We start from the raw sequence: 23,160 nt of genomic DNA on the forward strand, positions 1-23,160 counted from the left end.
GACCCTTTGAGGGTGGTAGTGCATGCACGTGTGCCCTAAGGACATGGCTAGAGGACCGGCTGGAAGCGTGCAGAGCATGGGGAAGAGATGAACTGACCGTAGCATGGGTGAGTGAAGTGACACGCCGGAGACCCTGCCTGTCAGAGCAGGACTCCGGAGTGGTGCTAACTAGTGATGAGCGAATATACTCGTTGCTTGGGTTTTCCCGAGCACGCTCGGGTGGTCTTCGAGTATTTATGACAGCTCGGAGATTTTGTTTTCATCGCCGCAGGTGAATGATTTACAGCTACTAGCCAGCCTGAGTACATGTGGGGGTTGCCTGGTTGCTAGGGAATCCCCACATGTATTCAAGCAGGCTAACAGATGTAAATCATTCAGCTGCGGGGAAGAAAACTAAATCTTCGAGCACTAACAAATACTCTGAGACCACCCGACCGTGCTCGGGAAAACCCGAGCAACGAGTATATTCGCTCATCACTAGTGCTAACACATGGTAATCCACATAGCAGCTATCATCTAGGAGAAACAAGGCAATCCACATAGCAAACATCATTTAGGAAAAGCATGGTAATCCACATAAAGCATTTCAACTTACATAGCAGCCATCATCTGGGAGAAACATGTTAATCCACATAGCAGCCATCATCTGGGAGAAACATGTTAATCCACATAGCAGCCATCATCTAGGAGAAACATGTTAACTCACATAGTAGCCATCATCTTGGAGAAGCATGGTAACCCACATTGCAGCCACCATCTTAAACAATGTTGACTGTTACCTTTTCCTAAATATGAGGGAATGCAACGTGGGATCTATTTAGACAATGGGCTCCATTCATGTCATTAAAAAAATATCCACAGCCTCCAGAGTTCATCTTTGTGAGCAATGACTGTTAGTGGGCCTATTACAGATCAAAATACACTTGGAAGTGCAAATATTATATACAGTATATATATATATATTAACTGTCTCAGGGGCGGACACTGACAGCTTGGGGCCCCTGTGCTAGAAATTTGTCAGGGCCTCCCTTCCTACCCAGCATGCCGATTATGAAGGGAACAATCTGGCCATGGGTCTCCTGGAGCCTTGGGCTCTCAGCAAGATGCCAGATTGCCCTCATTATCCCCACCCTGCAAGTGGAACGCCCACGAAGGCCGTGGGGTACTCTGTACCGTGTCCGGTACTTAAAGGGACGTGTCACTGCGGCGGTGACCCGGTCCATGGCCCTTGGTGCCCATGTTAAAGGGGACAGTCTTTAAAGTGGTGTGTGAAATATAAGTTCGTGACGCCACCTGTGGTATTTGGTCAGGGGCGATTAGCGCCACCCAAAGGGGCCCACTGGGGTGACGTCATGGCAGCAGCGATGGCACGGCTTCCCACAGGTGAAGCTGGGTCCCCAGGGCTCCTGATGTAGTAGGGACAGGTGGTAGGTGGTGTAGAAAGAAACGGAGGACACAGGATTGCAGTCTCTTTACCTCTTCACTGTATGATTCAGGCAGCCACAGTCCAGGGCACTGAACCACAGGTACTGGCATGGTCCGGCCGGCCTGGAAGCGGCTCAGGAATCCCCTTAACCAGGTGGAGTTGAAAGCCTTCCCTCTAGTGCCGCGTTGTTGCAGTCCCCTGCTGCCCCAGGCCTCACACAAGGTCCTCACATTCTCTCTCTGTCCCCCCTAGGTAGAACACCAACCCGTGCGACAGGCAACGCAAGCCTTTTTACAGGATCTCTATCGCGACCCGGGCTCTATCTGTCACTGTGTCTCCGGGTGTCAGTGGTGGACAGGTAACCCCAAATCCAGCTGTCCGCCGGCCCCCACCATGGGGCATGAAGTCACCCCCATAACCTTGGTCCTCCGGCCACCGGTATATGCGCTCAGCGTGAAGGAAGTTCAGTCACAACTTCTCTCTCCAGCTCTTCACTTTGCCTTTGCTCCTTCCTCCTTTTAGTCTCCTTACAAGTTGCTCTGCTCTCTTTTTCCTACCCAGGAGCTGCAGAATCACTCGTCTGCACGGCCCCAGCTTTCCTTCCTCTCTCCTCGCTCTCCTCACCAACTGCCTCTCTAACTGCCTAGCAGCTGCATAGCAACTGACTCCTCATGACTAGAGAGAGCAGCTCCCCTGAAGTCAGGTGTAGAGCTCCCCCTTCTGGCCTGAAGTCAGAACGGTGTTGTATGTGCTGAATACCTGTTATCCTTCCTCGCTTCCAAGCATGACATCACTCTCCCCGTTAGGAAAGCAATGCCACTGTAACAACCTGTTACCTGGGGTGTTACACTCCCCCCCCCTTCCCCGTTAAATCCAGTACTCTGGACTGGGTAAACAAAAACAACAATAAATTGGTTAAAGACATGTACAAACATTTTTTAAATGCATTTTAACTAGTAAAATAACTTTTTCTTCCCTTTATGGGAGGCAAATTCTTTAGCTTTGCATTAACTATATATATAAAGTGCAGAAAATAACTTTGCTTCCCTTTATGGGAGGGTTCTTTCTTGAACGTTTCATAACACAAGTGCAAACATTTTTCAAGTGCACAACATTACATTAATAACACTTTTACTTCTTGTTCCAGGGCAGGTCCTCAGGCCTGCATCCTGGTGGACTAGAGGACAGCTCGATCTTCTCTTTTGGGGACACTTGCATGGACTGCATGATTTTGGTTAATGCAGCCACACTTTTGGTCAGTTTGTGGACCTGGAGACCTAGGTCTGCAGAGTCTTTCTTTAAAGTCACTCAGCATGTGGGACTCCCCCAAATATTGTAGCAACCAGGCCGCTCCCGGTTTATTGGGCATGGATAACGGCATTATGGGGGCTGTAGATGTGGCTTGGTCTGGCCGGTTTACAGGGACTGCGGTCACCGCTGGGTCTGGCGGCGTTATTGGGGTTGCGACAGTCACTTGGTCTGGTGGTATCATGGGGATTGCGGCTGCGTCTGCTACCTGGGCTGGACATGTTCCTTCTCCCCCCTGTTAACTTCAGCCAGGCCCTGCGCTCTATTACCTTGATCAGCGGCTGCTCCGTCGGCGGACTGGAAGAACTCCTTCTGGTCTCCAAGTTGGGACTTCCTGCTTTCCACCCGCTCACAACAGAGCGCGCCAGAGCTTCACTTTGCGCTCTTCTGGGTGTTGCTCACGACAGCACACCCCCTCTGCTTCCCGCGCATTGTGTGGTGCTGTAATGCCGACAGTTTTTGCCCATAATTTTTGAAAATTATTTTGCTCGCACCGTGTGACGCAGTTATGGCGATGATTTAGAAACACATTAAAGTCTCTGGTACACAATTTAATAAAGTCTCTCTTTTAAGCACAGTCTCTTCAGCGCTCAAGACCCATTATAATGGGTCGGTCCATCCTGTTCGTGAAGCCAAAATGGAAAGCCCGCCAGGGCCGTGGGGTACTTGGTACCGGGTCCGGTACTTAAAGCGATGTGTCACGGCGCTGGTGACCCAGTCCATGGCCCTGGGTGCCCATGTTAAAGGGAGCAGTCTTTAAAGGGGTGTGTGAAATAATACAAATTTGTGATGCCACCTGTGGTATTCGGTCAGGGGCTACCAACGCCGCCCAAAGGGGTCCACTGAGGTGACGTCTTGGCAGCTGGGATGGCATGGCTTCTCACAGGTAAAGCTGGGTCTCCAGGGCTCCCGATGTAGGAGGGACAGGTGGTACGTGGTGTAGAAAGAAACGAAGGACACAGGGTTGCAGTCTCTTTACCTCTTCACTGTATGATTCAGGCAGCCACAGTCCAGGGCACCGGACCACAGTTACTGGCATGGTCCGGCCAGCCTGGAAGCGTCTCAGGAATCCCCCTAACAAGGTGGAGTTGGAAGCCTTCCCTCTAGCGCCGCATTGCTGCAGTCCCCTGCTGCCCCAGGCCTCACACAAGGTCCTTACCTCCTCTTCTCTCTGTCCCCCCTAAGTAGGACACCAACCCGTAAGACAGGCAACTCTAGCCTTTTTACAGGATCTCTATCACAACCCGGGCTCTATGTCACTGTGTCCTGCGTAGAGCCGCAGCGTCAAACTCGCAGCGTCCAGATGTTACAGCATAGTGGAAGGGATTTCATGAAATTCCGTCTCCACTATGCGGTAAAACATGCAGGCGGCAAACCCGCGTAAACGGACATGTGGCGCGTCTTGAACGCAGCATGTCTGTTTACAATGTGGCGACGCTCCTTCGACGCGCCGTAAATTTACCATAGACTATCATTAGATGCGGTAAAACTGCATCTAATCATTAGTCACATGCGTAGAAACTGCGCAGCTTACTATGCATGTCTGCAGGCTCACCTGTCCAGCCACTGGAAGTCCCTCTTACACGTGACCGGGAGTTCTCTCCGGCCACTAGTCTGGTTCTCACAAACAGGTGATCGCTGGAGAGTTATTTCCGGCTATCGTCTACAGGCTCTGCTACATCTGGATGTCAGGCATCCAGATGTAGCAGAGCCGGAGTCGTCTAAACTGTGTGCACATGCAACACACAACATACACCATACAACATACGACATGCGACATACATGTGACATACAACATGTGACGTGCGTCATGTGACGTGCAACATACAAAATGCAACATGTCACATGTGTTATGCGACATGCAACATGCTGCATGCGAGGTACAACATGCGACATACCACATGTGACATACCACATGCAACATGCGACATGTAACACAACATGCAACATACTGTACATACATACAGAACATGCAACATTCATAACATACATACAGTACATACAATACATACATATAGACACACAGTACATTAAACAGAGTACATACTCACCATCACCTTGTCACCTTTAACCCCCGAAACTATTGTCACCTGTAACAAATAATAAAATAATAAACAATATACTCCCTTATCCGCAAATATCCAATTAAAACGAGTGTCCCACGACGATCTCCCGTGGAGAGCAGCCACATCAGCTGATGTGACCACTCTCCAGGTGCTCCAGGAATACAATGATGGAAGGTATTCTTCCACAATGTATTTTTCTGCCCCAGTGAGAAAATAGTCCCTAGTCTCACTTGTGGCACTGCTGTGTAGGAAAATTCCCACACAGCTTTGCCATAAAGTGAGACTCTGAACTAAGGTAACCTCAGTGATGCACTGCAGGAGCCATTGTCTCCTGTCAGTGTGTCACTGAAGGCCCATAGAGCAGTGACATCACCCGATGTCACTGTTCTATAGGGGAGATCGTCGTGAGACATTCATTATTAATTGGACTACGGCGGAAAGTAAGTATACGGTTGGTTTATTATTTTTCCTTTTTTTTTTAGGAGCTCAAGTATGGTGAAATAAAGAATAATAAAATACTTTTTTCTGGCTGTGTCTTTATTTTTTTTTTAAACTTTCACTACAATAGGATTAGTAATGGATAGGCGTCTTATTGATGCTTCTCCATTATTAACCGGGCTTAATGTCACCTTATATTAACAAGGTGACATTAACCCCTCCCCTTATTACCCCATATCCCACTGCTACAGGGGTGCGGGAAGAGAGGGGCTAAGTGCCGGAATTGGCGCATCTTACAGATGTGCCATTTCTGGGGCGGCTGCGGGCTGGTATTTGTAGCCGTGGGGGGGGGGGGGGCAATATCCATGGCCGCTCTCTAAGCTATGAGTATCAGCCCGCAGCTGTCTGCGTAGCCTTTCTCGCTATAAACTATGGCGGGACCCCACGTCATTTTTTTGGGGGGGTCCCCCTATTATAGCCAGTAAAGGCTACGCAGACCACTGCGGGCTGATATTCACAGCCTGGGAAGCTCCATGGGTATTAACCACTTCCCAGGCTGCAAACATCAGTCCTCCAGTCGCTGGCTGTCCCTCTCTGGCGCAGAAAATCGGGCGGGAGCCCACGCCATTTTTTTTCGAATTTTTTTTTAAATTAAACATTGCGTTTAAGGCCAGCGTCAATACCAGACACCGGAGCGTTCAGCTGCATAGAAATACATGCAGCCACACACTCCGCTCCCGAGCGCCGGTGGCAGTGCTGGGTATTGAAGCGAGAGACTTGCGTGAGTTTCTCGCAAGTATGACCCCGGCCTAACGCAGATTTCGTGTGTGTGTCTTTATTTAAGGCCAGTATTACAAATGCGAGAAACTCGGACGAGTCTTGCATCTTAATACCCGACAGTGGGGTCGGCACTCGGGAGTGGAGCGTGCAGCTGCATAGAAATACGTGCAGCTGCATAGAAATACATGCAGCTGCACGCTCCGCTCCTGAGTGCCGGCGGCAGTGTCGGGTATTAAGATGCGAGACTCGTCCGAGTTTCTCGCTTGTGTGATCCATCCATCGTATCCATCCATCGTATCTATCCATCGTATCTATCCATCGTATCTATCCATCGTATCTATCCATCGTTTCTATATATAGATATATTTATAGTTAGATATGTCGATAGATGGATACAATAGATGGATACAATAGATATGATGGATAGATATCTATCGTATCTATCTATTGTATCTATCTATTATCTATCTATTATCTATCAATATATCTATCTAGCGATATATCTATATATAGATATATTTAAAAATATTTAGAATTGAGAGTCCTCAGTGGTTGATACCTTTTAATGGCTAACTGAAAAGATGGTAACAAATTGCAAGCTTTCGAGACTACTCAGGTCTCTTCATCAGGCAAAGACTAAAAGAAATTCTGAAGAATCACATATTTATGCACAACATAGCACACAACAAAACAAAAAAAAACCATGGACAAGACAGGTCACATGAAGCTGAGTTACCATGAGTGATAAACAGTTATGTCCATAAATGTTGGACCAGTTCTTAGATAAGGAATGTTTTATTGTCGTCTGATTGGGGTCTGGTTCTGTTGTGATGACCCCTCATAGTCTGAGGGGCAAGTTCCTTAGTTGATGTAAAAAGACATAAATCCATGCGACACATTCATTCCTCCACTAAGGCTGTCAAAGGTCGTCATCAGTTTATATTCCCAGACTCTTCTGTCTCTCTGAGATTTGAAGCTACCTTTTAACACAAGTAATTTCATGTCCATAACGTTATGATTTGGGAGACAAAAATGTATTGCCGCAGGTAGATCCATTCTTTTTTCTCTTATTGTGTGGCGGTGAGAATTCATTCTTGTTCTACGCTTTTGCCCTGTCTCCCCCACATACAAACCCCCAGTTGGACATTTCGTACAAATAATTAAGTAAACCACATTAGAAGTGTCACAGCTGAAAGTACCTGGTATCTTGTAGTCCTGATGTGAATTGGGGATCTTTATCTTGTCCGTGGTCATTATAAATGGACAGGTTTTAAATTTTTTCTGATTGCAAGGAAAGGTACCTGCAGCTGTTGGAGAGGACAGGGAGCTCTTGACAATGATGCTTCTTAGATTTGGGGGCTGCCTAAAACACAGTAGTGGGGGGTCTGGAAAAATGGATTGTAATCGGGCATCTTTGTGTAGTAAAGGTTGTAATTTCCGTGCAGCTCCCCTTAGCACCTCCAGATTTGGATTATAGGTAACTACCAGAGGCACCCGGTTATTTTCTTCTTTAGCTTTGTAATGTATCAGGTGATTCCTTGATATTCTGGTGGCTCTTGTAATCTGGTTTTTAATTGTTCTTGGATGGTATCCCTGATTGAAAAAGGTCTTTCTGAGGCGACCAAGGTGTTCATCCCTATCCATTGGGTTGACATCCCTGTATCAGAAGCCAATCAACCGTCCAACATACCTTAAATGGGACAGTTTCCATCGAAAACACATAAAAACTCCATTGTCTACAGCCAAGCCATCAGATACAATCGTATATGTTCCAACCCAATGGATGGGGATGAACACCTTGGTCGCCTCAGAAAGACCTTTTTGAATCAGGGCGACCATCCAAGAACAATTGAAAAACAGATTACAAGAGCCACCAGAATATCAAGGAATCACCTGCTACATTACAAAGCTAAAGAAGAAAATAACCGGGTGCCTTTAGTAGTTACCTACAATCCAAATCTGGAGGTGCTAAGGGGAGCTGCACGGAAATTACAACCTTTACTACACAAAGATGCCCGATTACAATCCATTTTTCCAGACCCCCCACTACTGTGTTTTAGGCAGCCCCCAAATCTAAGAAGCATCATTGTCAAGAGCTCCCTGTCCTCTCCAACAGCTGGAGGTACCTTTCCTTGCAATCAAAAAAAAATGTAAAACCTGTCCATTTATAATGACCACGGACAAGATAAAGATCCCCAATTCACATCAGGACTACAAGATACCAGGTACTTTCAGCTGTGACACTTCTAATGCGGTTTACTTAATTATTTGTACGAAATGTCCAACTGGGGGTCTGTATGTGGGGGAGACAGGGCAAAAGCTTAGAACAAGAATGAATTCTCACCGCCACACAATAAGAGAAAAAAGAATGGATCTACCTGTGGCAATACATTTTTGTCTCCCAAATCATAACATTATGGACATGAAATTACTTGTGTTAAAAGGTAGCTTCAAATCTCAGAGAGATAGAAGAGTCTGGGAATATAAACTGATGACGACCTTTGACAGCCTTAGTGGAGAAATGAATGTGTCGCATAAATTTATGTCTTTTTACATCAACTAAGGAACTTGCCCCTCAGACTATGAGGGGTCATCACAACAGTCAGACGACAATAAAACATTCCTTATCTACGAACTGGTCCAACATTTATGGACATAACTGTTTATCACTCATGGTAACTCTGCTTCATGTCACCTGTCTTATTCATGGTTTTTTTTTTGTGTGTGTGCTATGTTGTGCATAAATATGTGATTCTTCAGAATTTCTTTTAGTCTTTGCCTGATGAAGAGACCTGAGTAGTCTCGAAAGCTTGCAATTTGTTACCATCTTTTCAGTTAGACATTAAAAGGTATCAACAACTGAGGACTCTCAATTCTAAATATTTTTCTATCTACTGGCTAACACGGTACCAAGATGTAGATATATTTATAGATAGATATACCGGTAGATATTAGATAGATAGATAGATACCATAGATAAATACGATAGACTGTTTTTTTTTTTTTGCAACAGCTATTTCAGTTTCATATATCTAATAACTGTTGGACACAGTAATGTTTCTGCCTTGAAATGAGGTTTATTGTACTAACAGAAAATGTGCAATCTGCATTCAAACAAAATTTGACAGGTGCATAAGTATGGGCACCCCTATCATTTTCTTGTTTTAAATACTCCTACCTACTTTTTACTGACTTACTAAAGCACTTTTGACCTTCATAGCCAGGTGTATGAAATCATGAGAAAAGCTACTTAAAGTGGCCACTTGCAAGTTGTTCTCCTGTTTGAATCTCCTCTGAAGAGTGGCATCATGGGCTCCTCAAAACAACTGTCTAATGAGCTGAAAACAAAGATTATTCAACATAGTTGTTTAGGGGAAGGATACAAAAAGCTGTCTCAGAGATTTAACCTGTCAATTTCCACTGTGAGGAACATAGTAAGGAAATGGAAGAACACAGGTACAGTTCTTGTTAAGGCCAGAAGTGGCAGGCCAAGAAAAACATCAGAAAGGCAAAGAAGAAGAATGGTGAGATCAGTGAAGGACAATCCTCAGACCACCTCCAGAGAGCTGCAGCATCAACTTGCTGCAGATGGTGTCACTGTGCATCAGTCAATTATACAACGCACTTTGCACAAGGAGAAGCTGTATGGGAAAGTGATGAAAAGAAGCCGTTTCTGCAAGCACGCCACAAACCGAGTCGGCTGAGGTATGCAAAAGCACATTTGGAGAAGCCAATTTCTTTTTGGAAGAAGGTCCTGTGGACTGATGAAACCAAGATTGAGTTGTTTGGTCATACAAAAAGGCGTTATGCAAGGCGGCCAAAAAACACAGCATTCCAAGAAAAACATATGCTACCCACAGTAAAATTTGGTGGAGGTTCCATCATGCTTTGGGGCTGTGTGACCAATGCCGGCACTGGGAATCTTGTTAAAATTGATGGACGCATGGATTCCTCTCAGTATCAGCAGATTCTTGACAATAATGTTCATGAATCAGTGACAAAGTTGAAGTTACGCAGGGGATGGATCTTTCAGCAAGACAATGATCCAAAACACCGCTCCAAATCTACTCAGCCATTCATGCAGAGGAAAAATTACACTGTTCTGGAATGGCCATCCCAGTCCCCAGACCTGAATATCATTGAACATCTGTGAGATCATTTGAAGAGGGTTGTCCATGCTCGGCGACCATCAAACTTAACTGGAATTGTTTTGTAAAGAGGAATGGTCAAAAATACCTTCATCCAGGATCCAGGAACTCATTAAAAGCTCAGGAAGCGACTAGAGGCTGTTATTTTTGCAAAAGGAGGATCTACTAAATATTAATGTCACTTTTCTGGTGGGATGCCCATACTTATGCACCTGTCAAATTTTGTTTTAATGCAGATTGCACATTTTCTGTTAGTACAATAAACCTCATTTTAAGGTAGAAACATTACTGTGTCCAACAGTTATTAGATATATGAAACTGAAATAGCTGTTGCAAAAAGAACTATTTTTATAAAACATTAAGCTTAAGATTAATAGGGGTGCCCAAATTTTTTCATATAACTGTATCTCCATAAGGATTCGGTTACGCTAAGCCCAATCATGTATATATTATATTATATGTCTCATATCTATACCATCTGGTATCTGTTAAAGGGTTATTCCCCAAATATATCAAGTTATCCCGATGATAAGGTATAACTTACTGACTTTTGGAGGACTGACTGCAGCTCAGCCATGAATGGATTGGAGGGGTGCTTGCTTGACTTCTGCTCTATTCAGTCTATGGAACTGATAGAAATAGCCGAGCGCAATGCTCAACTGCTCTGTAGATAATGGAGAGCAGAGGCCAAGCATGCACAACTCTTTAAAGAGCCTGGCTGATTTTCCTATTCTTTTCAATTACAGTATCATACTTGAACCAAAAGCAAATATGTTCACATATATTCACACATATTGTGAGACAGTGACTGGCATCATTGTGAATGGCTGGTATGTGTAGCAGAGACAGAGATTGTCCTCTGTGCTGTTAGCCCGAAATGTTGTTGTTCTTGGTCTTATAGTATCACAAGTGTTTGTTTAGTTATAAGGGGGACTTACAGGGTTAGTTGGAGAGCTGGGCGGAACTGAGTAAACACACACACCTCCCACCTATGGGGGTGGTTACAGGTACATAATGTGACCATGGTTTGGGTCACATGTTGAGAGTGTATGGACCTGAATGGTCAGACCTGGATGGCCTGTGTTAGAAGATCCTGGGAGTAGGATCGGATTCCGGGAAAGCACATGGTGAGGCCATGGACCTGAAGGCCTGTGTGTTGGAAGGTCCAAGGAGTGGACTTCCTGAATAGCGCATGGAGAGGCTGTATGTGCTGTCTGTGACGGCACCGTGTTGGGGAAGCTACTGTTCCTTCTGCGGGTCTGGACTGTCGGGAGTGCCCTGGTCACAAGGATGGCAATCTCAGTAAGGCAGCTTTCCTCAGGAGAGAGGACTGACAGGAGTTAGCGTGTGGAGCAGGAGCTCCTGTAAGGTAACTCCAGATAAAGAAGGGTTACGGGCAGATGGCTAATTCTGGTGAGCTAACTCAAACATATAACCAGCAGCCTTTGTTTTGCCCAAAAGATGTTTTAAGCAGCTACGACACGGTAAACTCTTTTGGCCGGGCCCTACTCTACTCTAACCTATTAAACAATTGTTAAAATATGCAATGCAATTTAGGTGTATTTTTAAATCTTTAAAATAACCAATAATATTGCACACAAGGGACAAATACCACCGTACCATGAACAGACACCATATTACCACCACATAGTGACCTATAATACCACATACAAAGAACAAATACCGCTACATCATGTCCAGACCGCATATTACCATCACATGGTGACCAATAATACCACATACAGTACAAACCAAAAGTTTGACACACCTTCTCATTTAAAGATTTTTCTGTATTTTCAGGACTATGAAAATTGTAAATTCACACTAAAGGCATCAAAACTATGAATTAACACATGTGGAATTATATACTTAACAAAAAAAGTGTGAAACAACTGAAAATATGTCTTATATTCTACGTTCTCCAAAGTAGCCACCTTTTGCTTTGATGACTGCTTTGCACATTCTTGGCATTCTCTTGTTGAGCTTCAAGAGGTAGTCACCGGAAATGGTCTTTCAACAATCTTGAAGTAGTTCCCAGAGATGCTTAGCACTTGTTGACCCTTTTGTCTTCATTCTGCGGTCCAGCTCACCCCAAACCATCTCGATTGGGTTCAGGTCTGGTGACTGCGGAGGCCAGGTCATCTGGCGTAGCACCCCATCACTCTCCTTCTTGGTCAAATAGCCCTTACACAGCCTGGAGGTGTGTTTGGGGTCATTGTCCTGTTGAAAAATAAATGATGGTCCAACTAAACGCAAACCGGATGGAATAGCATGCCGCTGCCCATATAATGCTTCTTACATTAAAAAAATCAAATACTTACTTTTCCCAATTCCCGATGCTGGACTGCCTCCTCAGCAACTTCTGTCTCTCTGTAGTGCTCAGCGCTCTCTGCCTTGACATGTCAGAGTCACAAGACGCAGAGGGAGAGGTAAGTATTTGAAACCATTTAAAGCACAGGGGGGTGCCTGGAGCCGGCGAGTGGGCCCCACACTTGCCGGGTGCAACGGGTGATGACTCCAGCCCCCCTGCCTGCAAGGGTCCCCCTCCACCTCTGGGCCCTGATGCAGCTGCATCAGCCTCATTGGCAGTATGTCCACCCCTGAACTGTCTGTCAATAAGGGTGAGGATGCCAATGTCATCTACTATTTACCAGAGAAGGGAAAAACAATCGTATTTTTTACACAGTAAGTTTAATATGTTCTTTTAGCTGCACTACTGGGAAATAACAGGGATTTCAGATTTTGGTATTGGCCTGAAAGTTGTGATTGGCCTGAGCAACATATTTTTCACCAGAAAAATGGTGTAATTACATTGATGAATTTCTCCTACTTGCAGTAAACCTTTGTAAATATATTGAAAGTTACTGTAATTTGTGCCAGCTATATATAGTGAGCTACAAGTTTATATTTCAGTTGGTGCATTTTTTCCTTAGTTTGCATTTATCTAAACAAGAATGGAGATTCTGGCCCTCACCTTGACAGGAAAAAAGTTCAGCACCTTCCAGATCATTTTGGACCAGCACGGGCATCTGTTGTCCTACAGCAAGCCATTCAAGCCTGCATAGACTGTGCCTACCATCAGAAAACTGTGTTTGCTTTCTTAAAGCAGGGTCATGGTGGGGAAATAATATCTGGTGAGTGTACCCATTGATTTTACACATTTACTACATACTACATGACAAAGGATAGTCGTGGCTGAAAGTGTTGGCACCCTTGCAATTGTTCCAGAGAATAAAGAATTACACATTTTGTTATATACCGTACATGTTTATATCCTGTGTATGTATTGGAAAATCACAAAAAAACAGAGAAAATGGACAAATTGGACATAATTTCACACAAAACCCCAAAAATTAACCAGACAAAATTGTTGGCACCTTCAACTTAATATTTGGTTGCACACCCTATAGCTTACATATCTGCAGTCAATGGCTTCCTGCTGAAAAATCACTCCTATATATAGGAGAGGCGGCGGAGATGACTGTTGGCCGAACAGTCAGCCGAAGCATCGATTGGCCAATAGCCATCTACTGTGTATGGCCGGCGAAGAGAAGAGCTTTCTGTTGCACAGTTGTACTCTTCTTTTTTTTTTTTTTTAAGAATGTGAATTTTTTAATCAAATCTCTGATATAGGACGCAAACATGTTGCGAATTTAGTGTTACAGGTAAAGGGGCTAACCTTTCGTCATAGATATACTCTGCTGCCCCACCAATTTAGTGCATATGTAATGGAATATATAAACCTGAGGAAGATGCCCTCGCGCTGTATCTAAATTTTGTTTCTTGGCTAACACAGTACAACACTCTAATACATTGTCCAAAGTATATTACCCTATACTCACTAAATACTAATACATTACTCAAAAATAAAATAATCTTAAAAATATATAATTACATAATTTTATACATAAATACATAAATCATTTTAGAAATGCATGTTCGACACCCATGTAGACACTGCTCAAAAAATAAATAAAGGGAACACTAAAACGCCACATCCTAGATATCACTGAATGAAATATTCCAGTTGCCAATCATTATTCATTATATAGTGGAATGCACTGAGAACAATAAAGCATAAAAATGATCAATGTAAATCAAAATTAATATCCCACGGAGGTCTGGATTTGGAATAATACTCAAAATCAAAGTGGAAAATCAAATTACAGGCTGATCCAACTTCATTTGAAATGCCTCAAGACATTGTATGACCTCCCCACAATGCCTGGACCTGCTCTTGATGAGGCGGCGGATGTTCTCTTGAGGGATCTCCTCCCAGACATAGATTAAAGCATCAGGCAACTCCTGGACAGTCTGTGGTGAAACATAGAGTTGGTGGATGGAATTAGACATGATGTTCCAGATGTGCTCAATTGAATTCAAGTCTTGCGAACGGACAGGCCAGTCCATAGCATCAATACCTTCATCATGCAGGAACTGCTGACACACTTCAGCCACATGAGGCCTAGCATTATCATTCATCAAAAGGAACCCAGGGCCCACTGCACCTGCATATGGTCTCAATTTATCTGAGGATCTCATCCCGGTACCTCTGGCTAGCACATGGAGGGCTGTGCTGCCCTACAAAGAAATGCCTCCCCACACTATTACAGACCCACTGTCAAACCGGTCATGCTGGAAGATGTTGCAGGCAGCAGAACATTCTCCATGGCATCTCCAGACTCTGTTAAGTATGTCACATGTGCTCAGTGCGAACCTGCTCTCGCTTGTGAAGAGCACAGGGTGCCAGTGTTAAATCTGCCAATCTTGGTGTTCTCTGGCAAATGCCAATCACCCTGCATGGTGGTGGGCTGTAAGCTCAATAATTTGAGCAACCACATGAATGTTGGTGTCCTTTTGGAGGTCATTTTGCAGGCTCTGACACTGCTCCTTTTCCTCCTTGCACAAAGGAAGAGGTAGCGGTCCTGCTGCTGGGTTCTTGCTTTCCTACATCTCCCTCCATGTCTCCTGGTGTACTAGCCTGTGTCCTGGTATCTGCTACATGCTCTGGACACTGTGCTGAGAGATACAGCTAGACTTCTTGCCACAGCTCACATTGATGTGCCATCCTGGATGAGCTGCACTACCTGAGCAACTTTTGTGGGTTGTAGACACCACCTTATGCCACTGTACAGTACCTTTAAGGGTGAGAGCAATGGCAAAAACAACATCCAAAAAGGGTGTGAAAAGAGAAATGGTCTGTGATAACCCCCTGCAGAACCACTCCTTTAGGGTATGTTTCCATGTGGCGTATTCCCTGCACTTTGGACGCAGCAGACATTCCGCAGCGACTCTGCAAGATAAATAGACATGCTGCGGTCTATTAAGAAGTAATGCATGTGCGTATATGCAGGTTTGCCACCTGCGTCTTTGAATGCATAGTCGATATGGGATTTCATAAAATCCCCTCCACTATCCTGTAACATCTGGATGCTGCGGAAAGGATGCTGTGGCTGTACGCTGCGTCCACTCCGCAGCAAATACACCACATGGAAACATACCCTTATAGGCGTTGTCTTGCTAATTGACTATCATTTCTACCTATTGTCTGTTCCATTTGCTCAACAGCTGGAGAAATTATTTCACATTCAGTGTTTCTTCATAACTGGACAGGTTGATTTCACAGAAGTGATTGATGTGGAGTTACATGGTGTTGTTTAAGTGTTCCCTTTATTGTTTTGAGCAGTGTAGTACCAACCACACACTCGACACATTCATCAACCAGTTACATAGTACTATTGAAAAAAGACACAATCGAGGGATGGGAAAGAACAAATTGAATGTTGTTTAGGTCAATAATTAAAGATGGGCCCCCTTGATATTCGGGTCCGGCGGGTTTGGCCGAACAGTTAAAAAAAAAAAAAAAAGTTTGGGTACCAGAGCAGTAACCGGATGCAGGCACCATTCACTTGATTGGGGAGCCCAAACATCCAGTGTTTGCCATACTGTCATGTGTAAACATTGCTTCTAATCCTCTGTAAAATTATTACTGTCGGTCAGACAGCTGCACTTCCCACACTCTAAATAAATAATTTAAAAAGAAAAATGGTTCCCCTGCATTTTGGATAACCTGTCATGCAAAACTGACAGCTGGGGGCAATCAGTTGTCAGTGTTAACAAGGTTGGTTATCAAGAATAGAGGGGTCCCCATGCTGTTTTTTTTCTAAGTAAATATAATTTAAAAAAAAAATGATGTGGTACCTCCTCCCCCCTATTTTTGACAACCAGCCTTGCTAAAGTGGGCATTCTCAGGTTCATAAGGGGCCATTAATATTGACCCCTCCCCAGCCTAAAAACAACAACCTGCTGCCGCACGGAAAAGGCGCATCTATTAGATGCGTCAATTCTAGCACTTTGCCCGACTTCCCACTTGCCCTGTAGCGGTGGTAAGTGGGGTTGATGTCATCTTTGTATTTTCTGGTGATATCAAGCCCACGGTTTAGTAATGGAGAGGCGTCTATAAGACACTTATCCACTACTAATCCTATAGTTATATCGTAAATAAACACAAAGCCAGAATAAAGTCCTTTAATTGAAAGAATGACACAGACTCCTTTAATTAATCTAAATTGAACCATACATCACCCATTCCATTGAAGCCATCGCTTCCTGTAATAAAACAAAAATAGAAAACTACCATATCCCTCACGTCCGTCATTCTTTCCTACGCAGTAATCTGGGCATAAACCGTTTTCAACCTGAACAGAGCCAAAATGTGACTGTCCAGGTTGAGAACCACTGGGAGAATTAACTTCTTTGAGCTCAGCCTCAGTGACTAGCGGTGACGTCATCGAGGTTACCACCGGTCACTGAGGCTGCTTTCCCAGTCTGGCCCCTGAACTGCAGTGACCTCAGTGAGATCCCCGCTAGCACAGTGAGAATGTCTCAGAGAGTTCACCATAAGAAATTTCACCCGGTGAACTCACTTCTGCACAGTGAGGCTTTTCTTACTGTGCTAGCGGAAATCTCGCAGCAGCTCATTCATCGATGGTTTTCAGCCTGGACGGTCGCATGTTGGCACCAAGGGAGCAAAAGTTAATACACTGCAACACTGCAAAAAAATATGCACTGTAATGTTACTAAGCTCTATAATAAATTAATTCAAAGTGTACCCTGGTTAGAGTATGTCGGCTCCTTATTAGATCCAGCTTCTCCAACCTCCAATACATCACTATAAGTAGATTAAAACTCAAACTAAAGATCAGAACTAAACAAAACTTATTTTCTTCGGCTTCTGCATCCTGCTCTGAGTGGATAATTCTTTATGTGAAGCTTTAAATAAGCACTCCAATCAAAGTTTTTATCATCTCAATATATTGCCGTCATCATATTATATGGCTCTGCACTTAAAATTGCTCATTTTGCTTTCTGCCTAGTAATTATTCTCTTTCTCTGCTCTATGTAGAAACAGGAAGTCTCTTGTCCCTGAATTTATCATTCCCGTTTTCAACTCCTAACCCAGCTGTTCTGCTCCTCCGCCTGACAGGGACTTTTGCAGTGACTCTTGAGTCATACAGGGAGAATTGACCTCCTGTTTCTACATAAAACTTACAAGGACTCAGCTTGTCAATGAAAAAGAGAAGAATTATCTGGATAAAAAGGCAAAATCATAAATTGTAAGTATACAGTGCTATATAATATGATCGCATCAAACACGATCACAGCGTTCCGGTGGCATAACGCAGCATCGCGCAGGGAGGGGGCTCCCTGCTGCTTCCCTGAGACCCTCAAAACAATGCGATGTGATCGCGTTGTTCCAAGGGTCTCCTCCCTGCAGGCCCCCGGATCCAAGACATCCAAGGGGTCCTTCCAGGTCTTGCAGGGAGGTGGCTTGTCAGTACCTGCTGAGAACAGGCGCTGAGAAGCCTCCTGCACTACCTGTCAGATCGCCACTATGTGATCTGATACTATGTAGTGATGTCCCACTCTGGGACAATGTCGCAAAATAAAAAAAAAAAAATAACATCTGTAAAAATAGATTTAAAAAAAAAATCCTAAATAAAGAAAAATAAATATTTTTCCAAAACATAAATTTCTTTATGTATGTAAAAAAAAACAAAACAATAAAAGTAGTTAACCCCTTCAGGGAACACCGTAAAAAAAGAGGCAAAAAACAATGCTTTATCATCATACCGCCAAACAAAACGTGGAATAACACGCGATCAAAAGACGGATATACATAAACATGATACCGCTGAAAACTGCATCTTGTCCCGCAAAAAACGAGCCACCTTACATTGTCATCACTAATAAAAAAAAGATATAGCCCTCAGAATAAATCGATGCAAAAATAATTATTTTTTATATAATAGTTTTTATTGTATAAAAGCGCCAAAACATAAAAAAAATGATATAAATGAGGTATCGCTGTAATCATACTGACCCGAAAAATAAAACTGCTTTATCAATTTTACCAAACGCGGAACGGTATAAATGCCCCCCCAAAAGAAATTCATGAATTGCTGTTTTTTTTAAATTCTGCCTCCCAAAAATTGTAATAAACAGTGATCAAAAAATGTCATGTGCCCAAAAATCGTACGAATAAAACCGTCAACTCGTCCCGCAAAAAACAAGACCTCACATGAGTCTGTGGGCCAAAGTATGGAAAAATTATAGTTCTCAAAATGTGGTGATGCAAAAACTATTTTTTGCAATAAAAAGAGTCTTTTAGAGTGTGACAGCTCCCAAACATAAAAACCCGCTATAAGTAGTAATCAAACCCCCCTTATAACCCCTTTAGTTAGGGAGAAATAATAAAATAAAAAAAATGTATTTATTTCTATTTTTTTTCCATTAGGATATGGCTTCTTTTACACATGCTATAGATTTCTATGGTGCCGCAAAAACGGGCCGCAATAATTTAACTGTGTGCCATATGGCCGCGAGTGCCATTTTTACGGCCATGAAAAAAGATCGAGCTTGCTCACTTTTTTCTGGCTTACGGACACGGCCCCCATTGAAAATCAATGGGGCCACAAAAACAACGGAAGTTTGTTTTTGGGGTGCACCATGACTTAGGTTTTGCTTAACGCCGTTTTTTTTTCCAATACTATTTCCATAGTATTGGAATCCCGAAAAACTGCGATCCGCAAGTTTTTTGCTGTCCATTATTGCTGCAGACCGTGAAAATTGAAGCGATACGGGCCACAAAAAACCCAGTATGTGTAAACAAATCCTTAAGGTTAGGGTTAGGGCTAAAGTTAGGGTTGTGGCTAAAGTTAGGGTTGGGACTAGAGATGGGGTTAGGGTTTGGATTACGTTTATGGTTGAGATTAGGGTTAGGGGTGTGTCAGGGTTAGGGGTGTGTCAGGGTTAGGGGTGTGGTTAGGGTTATGGTTGGGATTAGGATTAGGGGTGTGGTTAGGTTTGCGATTAGGGCTAGGGGCGTCTTTGGGTTAGGGGTGTGGTTAGGGTTGAGATTACTGTTAGGGGTGTGTTCGGGTTAGGGTTGGAGTTAGAATTGGGGGGTTCCACTGTTTAGGCACATCAAGGGCTCTCCAAATGCGACATGGCGTCAAATCTCTATTCCAGCCAATTTTGCATTGAAAAGTCAAACTGCACTCCTTCCCTACCGAGCTCTGCCATGCGCCCAAACAGTGGTTTACCCCACATATGGGATATCTGCATACTCAGAACAAATTTCACCACTACTTTTGGTGTCCAATTTCTTCTGTTACTCTTGGGAAAATAAAAAATTGGGGGCAAAAGATAATGTTTGTGAAAAAAAAAATATGATTTTTTATTTTTACGGCTCTACGTTATAAACTTCTGTGAAGCACTTGGTGGGTCAAAGTGCTCGCCACACATCTAGATAAGTTCCTTAGGGGTCTACTTTCCAAAATGGTGTCACTTATGGGTTTTTCCACTGTTTAGGCACATCAGGGGCTCTCCAAACGCGACATGGCGTCCGATCTCAAATCGCTGGTCAACTTTTAACCCTTATAACTTCCTAACAAAAAAAGAATTTGGTTCCAAAATTGTGCTGATGTAAAGTAAACATGTGGGAAATGTTACTTAAGTATTTTGTGTGACATATCTCTGTGATTTAAGGGCATGAAAATTCAAAGTTGGAAAATTGCTAAATTTTCAAACTTTTTGCCAAATTTCTGTTTTTTTTCCCACAAACAAACACAAGTAATATCGAGGAAATTTTACCACTAACATGAAGTACAATATGTCACGAGAAAACAATGTCAGAATCACCAGGATCCATGAAAGCGTTCCAGAGTTATAACCTCATAAAGGGACAGTGGTCAGAATTGTAAAAATTGGGGTAAAGGGGTTAAGTTGGCAATTGTTTAGCCCATAGCCATCTCTACCGGCTCCCACCATACACATGAAAGCATGGCTGAGCGTTCCTGTGTATTCTGTGAGTGACTCTACCAGAATCATCTGGCAGCGGCTTACCTCCTCACAGAGGATAAAAATTGCCCTAATGCTTATATCCCTTTATATACTGTAATCTGGCAGGACAGTCAGCACACACACACACATTAAATGGTTGGCAGTTCAGACAACTTTATCTAATGTGTCCTGATGTAGAACCGTCGTACCTTTGTGGGGTTAGCACTACTATTTCATTGTGACTAAATGAAAAATGATGCAGTGATTCACCTTCACCGATGAATTAGTTATGATTGATCTTATTTTGCAGCGATATTTGAAAGGGAACAGCACACACTCAATCTTCCAGCAGTAAACAGTATTGTGCATGTCCTTCGCTTTCTGGAGAAACTTTGCCGGAACCTGCGTAGTGACAACTTATTTGGAAACCAGCCGTTCACGCAGAATCCTGGATCATATGAGAATGAGCGATATTTAACAGGTACCGATGTTAATGTTTATGGTGCATAACGTGTAATATCTGTTACTACTGGCATAAACTTCACTTCTTGTAAAGTGTTTTTAACACCATTTTCTATTTTTAGAAAGGTGTCTTTTTGAGGGCAATCTCCATGGTCCTGGCAGAGGATCCAAAAGATACTCTCAAGAAATACCTCTATACAATGCCCCCCTGTGCCCCAAAGTACCAAAGAATGATTGCCATGCGTCAGAAGGTAACCTATTTACATATTTCTTATACATGAGACTTCTATTTAGTTATTTTCTTCCAGAAGCAGCCCCCATCTGTCATAGGGTTATGTCTGGCATTGCGTCTTCGCTCCATTGAAATTAATAAGAATGAGTTGCAATGTCACACACAAAGTGTAGACAGATGTGGAGCCATTTTTGGAAAACAGCAGCCATGTTTTTCTAATTATTTACATTCCATATATGCAAAGAATGAAGAAAACTCAGTTGTAACATTAGATTTTATTTTGCAACCTTTGTATGTCTCCAGGAGAAACCTTCCTGAATGATGCTGGACTTCCAGGGTCAATGGAGCAGCGTCTGGGTCCTGCAGAATCTCCTAGTAGCCCAAATACATGTAGAGTCTCTAAGGAATATCGGTCTCCTTCCTTTCGGATTCACCATAAGCCTAGCAGCCTGTACCAAGGAACTGTGCGCCGACAAAGCTCAGGCGGTACGTAGTACAATAAGAGTATATCTTATGTACGGGGGTATTACATGTTCAGAATGTTGTGCCTGGAAGTGGATGGAAATGTCCTGCACTTCTGCTAGTATGTAGATGGTGGGTGAAGAGGTTGCCCCGGCCCATTGTTGTGTATTTACGAAACAGTCCACCTCTATCACATCCTCTCTAAATCCATTGGGCATATTTTAGAGACTTCTGCTACTGCAATTACGGCACAAAATTCTAAACACGTTGCTATTGGCAAACCTTTGTCCAGAATATTGAGTCAGATTCCAGTAAAAGTCTCTGAGCATATCACCAGTAGATGTATTTGCAGTTTCATAAAATGAAGATGTATATAGAGATCGGTGGACCCCTGGATGTTCGTGTCGTGTTTACTGTTCGGGTTCGGCTGAACAGTAAAATTAAAAAAAAAAAAAAGCTCGGATACAAGAACAGTACCCAGACATGAACCTGGACATCCAGTGTTTACCACTCTGTCATGTGCATGACAAATATCTGGTGTTCGGGGGCTCGAACAGTAACACGGACTTCCTGGTGAAGTCGGTGTCAGTACCCGAACAGTGTTTGGTACGGACGCCGAACTTTACTGTTCAGGTTCGCCCGTCTCTAGATGTGTATCAGACTTTTGAATTCTTATGGCCATACAGAATGGCTAAAGCTGCCAATTTTGGTGTCCTGTCTCCTTATGACTGATGTCTAACAAAATCCAACATTGAAAGTGAACATGTCTGATCATTTATACTCTCCTTTTAGAGACGTCTCCCAAAAGCTTATTCCTCTCAATGTATCATAAAGGCTTACATTCATAGTCAAGATGAGTGTGCCTGTTTATTTAGGGGGGTGAGAAGCAGTAGCCGTCCATCATATAAGTGGTCAGCCAACGGCTCCCTCATGTTTCTGACTACCCATGTTTGCAGTCCTGAAGAGGACCTTTGTCTGAAATATGAAATCATACTGCAGTCACTACTGTTATACCAGGTGAAATGTGGCCAGCCTGTCCTCATATTTTATTTTCACCGCTTCCCTGATTATTATGCTTTTTTATTCCAGAGTTCTAGGCATTTTTATTTTGCACTACTTTTTATGGCCTTTGTAAGGCAACTTTGCTCACGGGTTAGTGATGTAGAGCATCCAAATTCATGCCCCTCTTGATAAATATAAAAATTAGCACTAAATAAACCAGCCCATATCTCTAGAACAATATGGCCAATTTAAAAAAAGAAAAGAAAAGATAAAAACCAATACTCCATAGAGCAGCAGGAATAAAGGTAAAAAAATGGACAATTTTGACCTGGCAGGCCTCTTTCACAGTGCATGCTGTTCATTAATGGGTGCTCTCTGCATTGGTGTGAATTTGGGGTCCAAATTTGCCCTCGTGTTTGGATTACCAACTTGATCTCTTCTTTTTCTGGGACATCTATTCAAAAATCACAAACAACAGAATTTGCAGAGAAA

At 43.3% G+C, this 23,160-nt stretch overlaps 1 protein-coding gene across 9 annotated transcripts in view; it reads left to right on the plus strand.

Annotated features, from left to right (window-relative positions):
* Window positions 1-23,160, plus strand: part of SCMH1 (Scm polycomb group protein homolog 1) — a 205,345-nt gene that overhangs the window by 163,968 nt on the left and 18,217 nt on the right. For 6 of the 9 annotated variants that reach the window (XM_069756683.1, XM_069756685.1, XM_069756684.1 and 3 more), the window contains 4 exons: window positions 13,100-13,300; window positions 20,821-20,991; window positions 21,095-21,223; window positions 21,508-21,690. In XM_069756683.1, the coding sequence (XP_069612784.1) occupies window positions 13,100-13,300; window positions 20,821-20,991; window positions 21,095-21,223; window positions 21,508-21,690 (684 nt within the window). The remainder of the gene's footprint in view (window positions 1-13,099; window positions 13,301-20,820; window positions 20,992-21,094; window positions 21,224-21,507; window positions 21,691-23,160) is intronic. The other 3 variants (XM_069756690.1, XM_069756689.1, XM_069756691.1) reach the window with 1 other exon arrangement.

The sequence above is a fragment of the Ranitomeya imitator genome, chromosome 3 (assembly GCF_032444005.1).
Source record: "Ranitomeya imitator isolate aRanImi1 chromosome 3, aRanImi1.pri, whole genome shotgun sequence".
In the NCBI taxonomy this organism is placed as follows: Eukaryota; Metazoa; Chordata; class Amphibia; order Anura; family Dendrobatidae; genus Ranitomeya; species Ranitomeya imitator.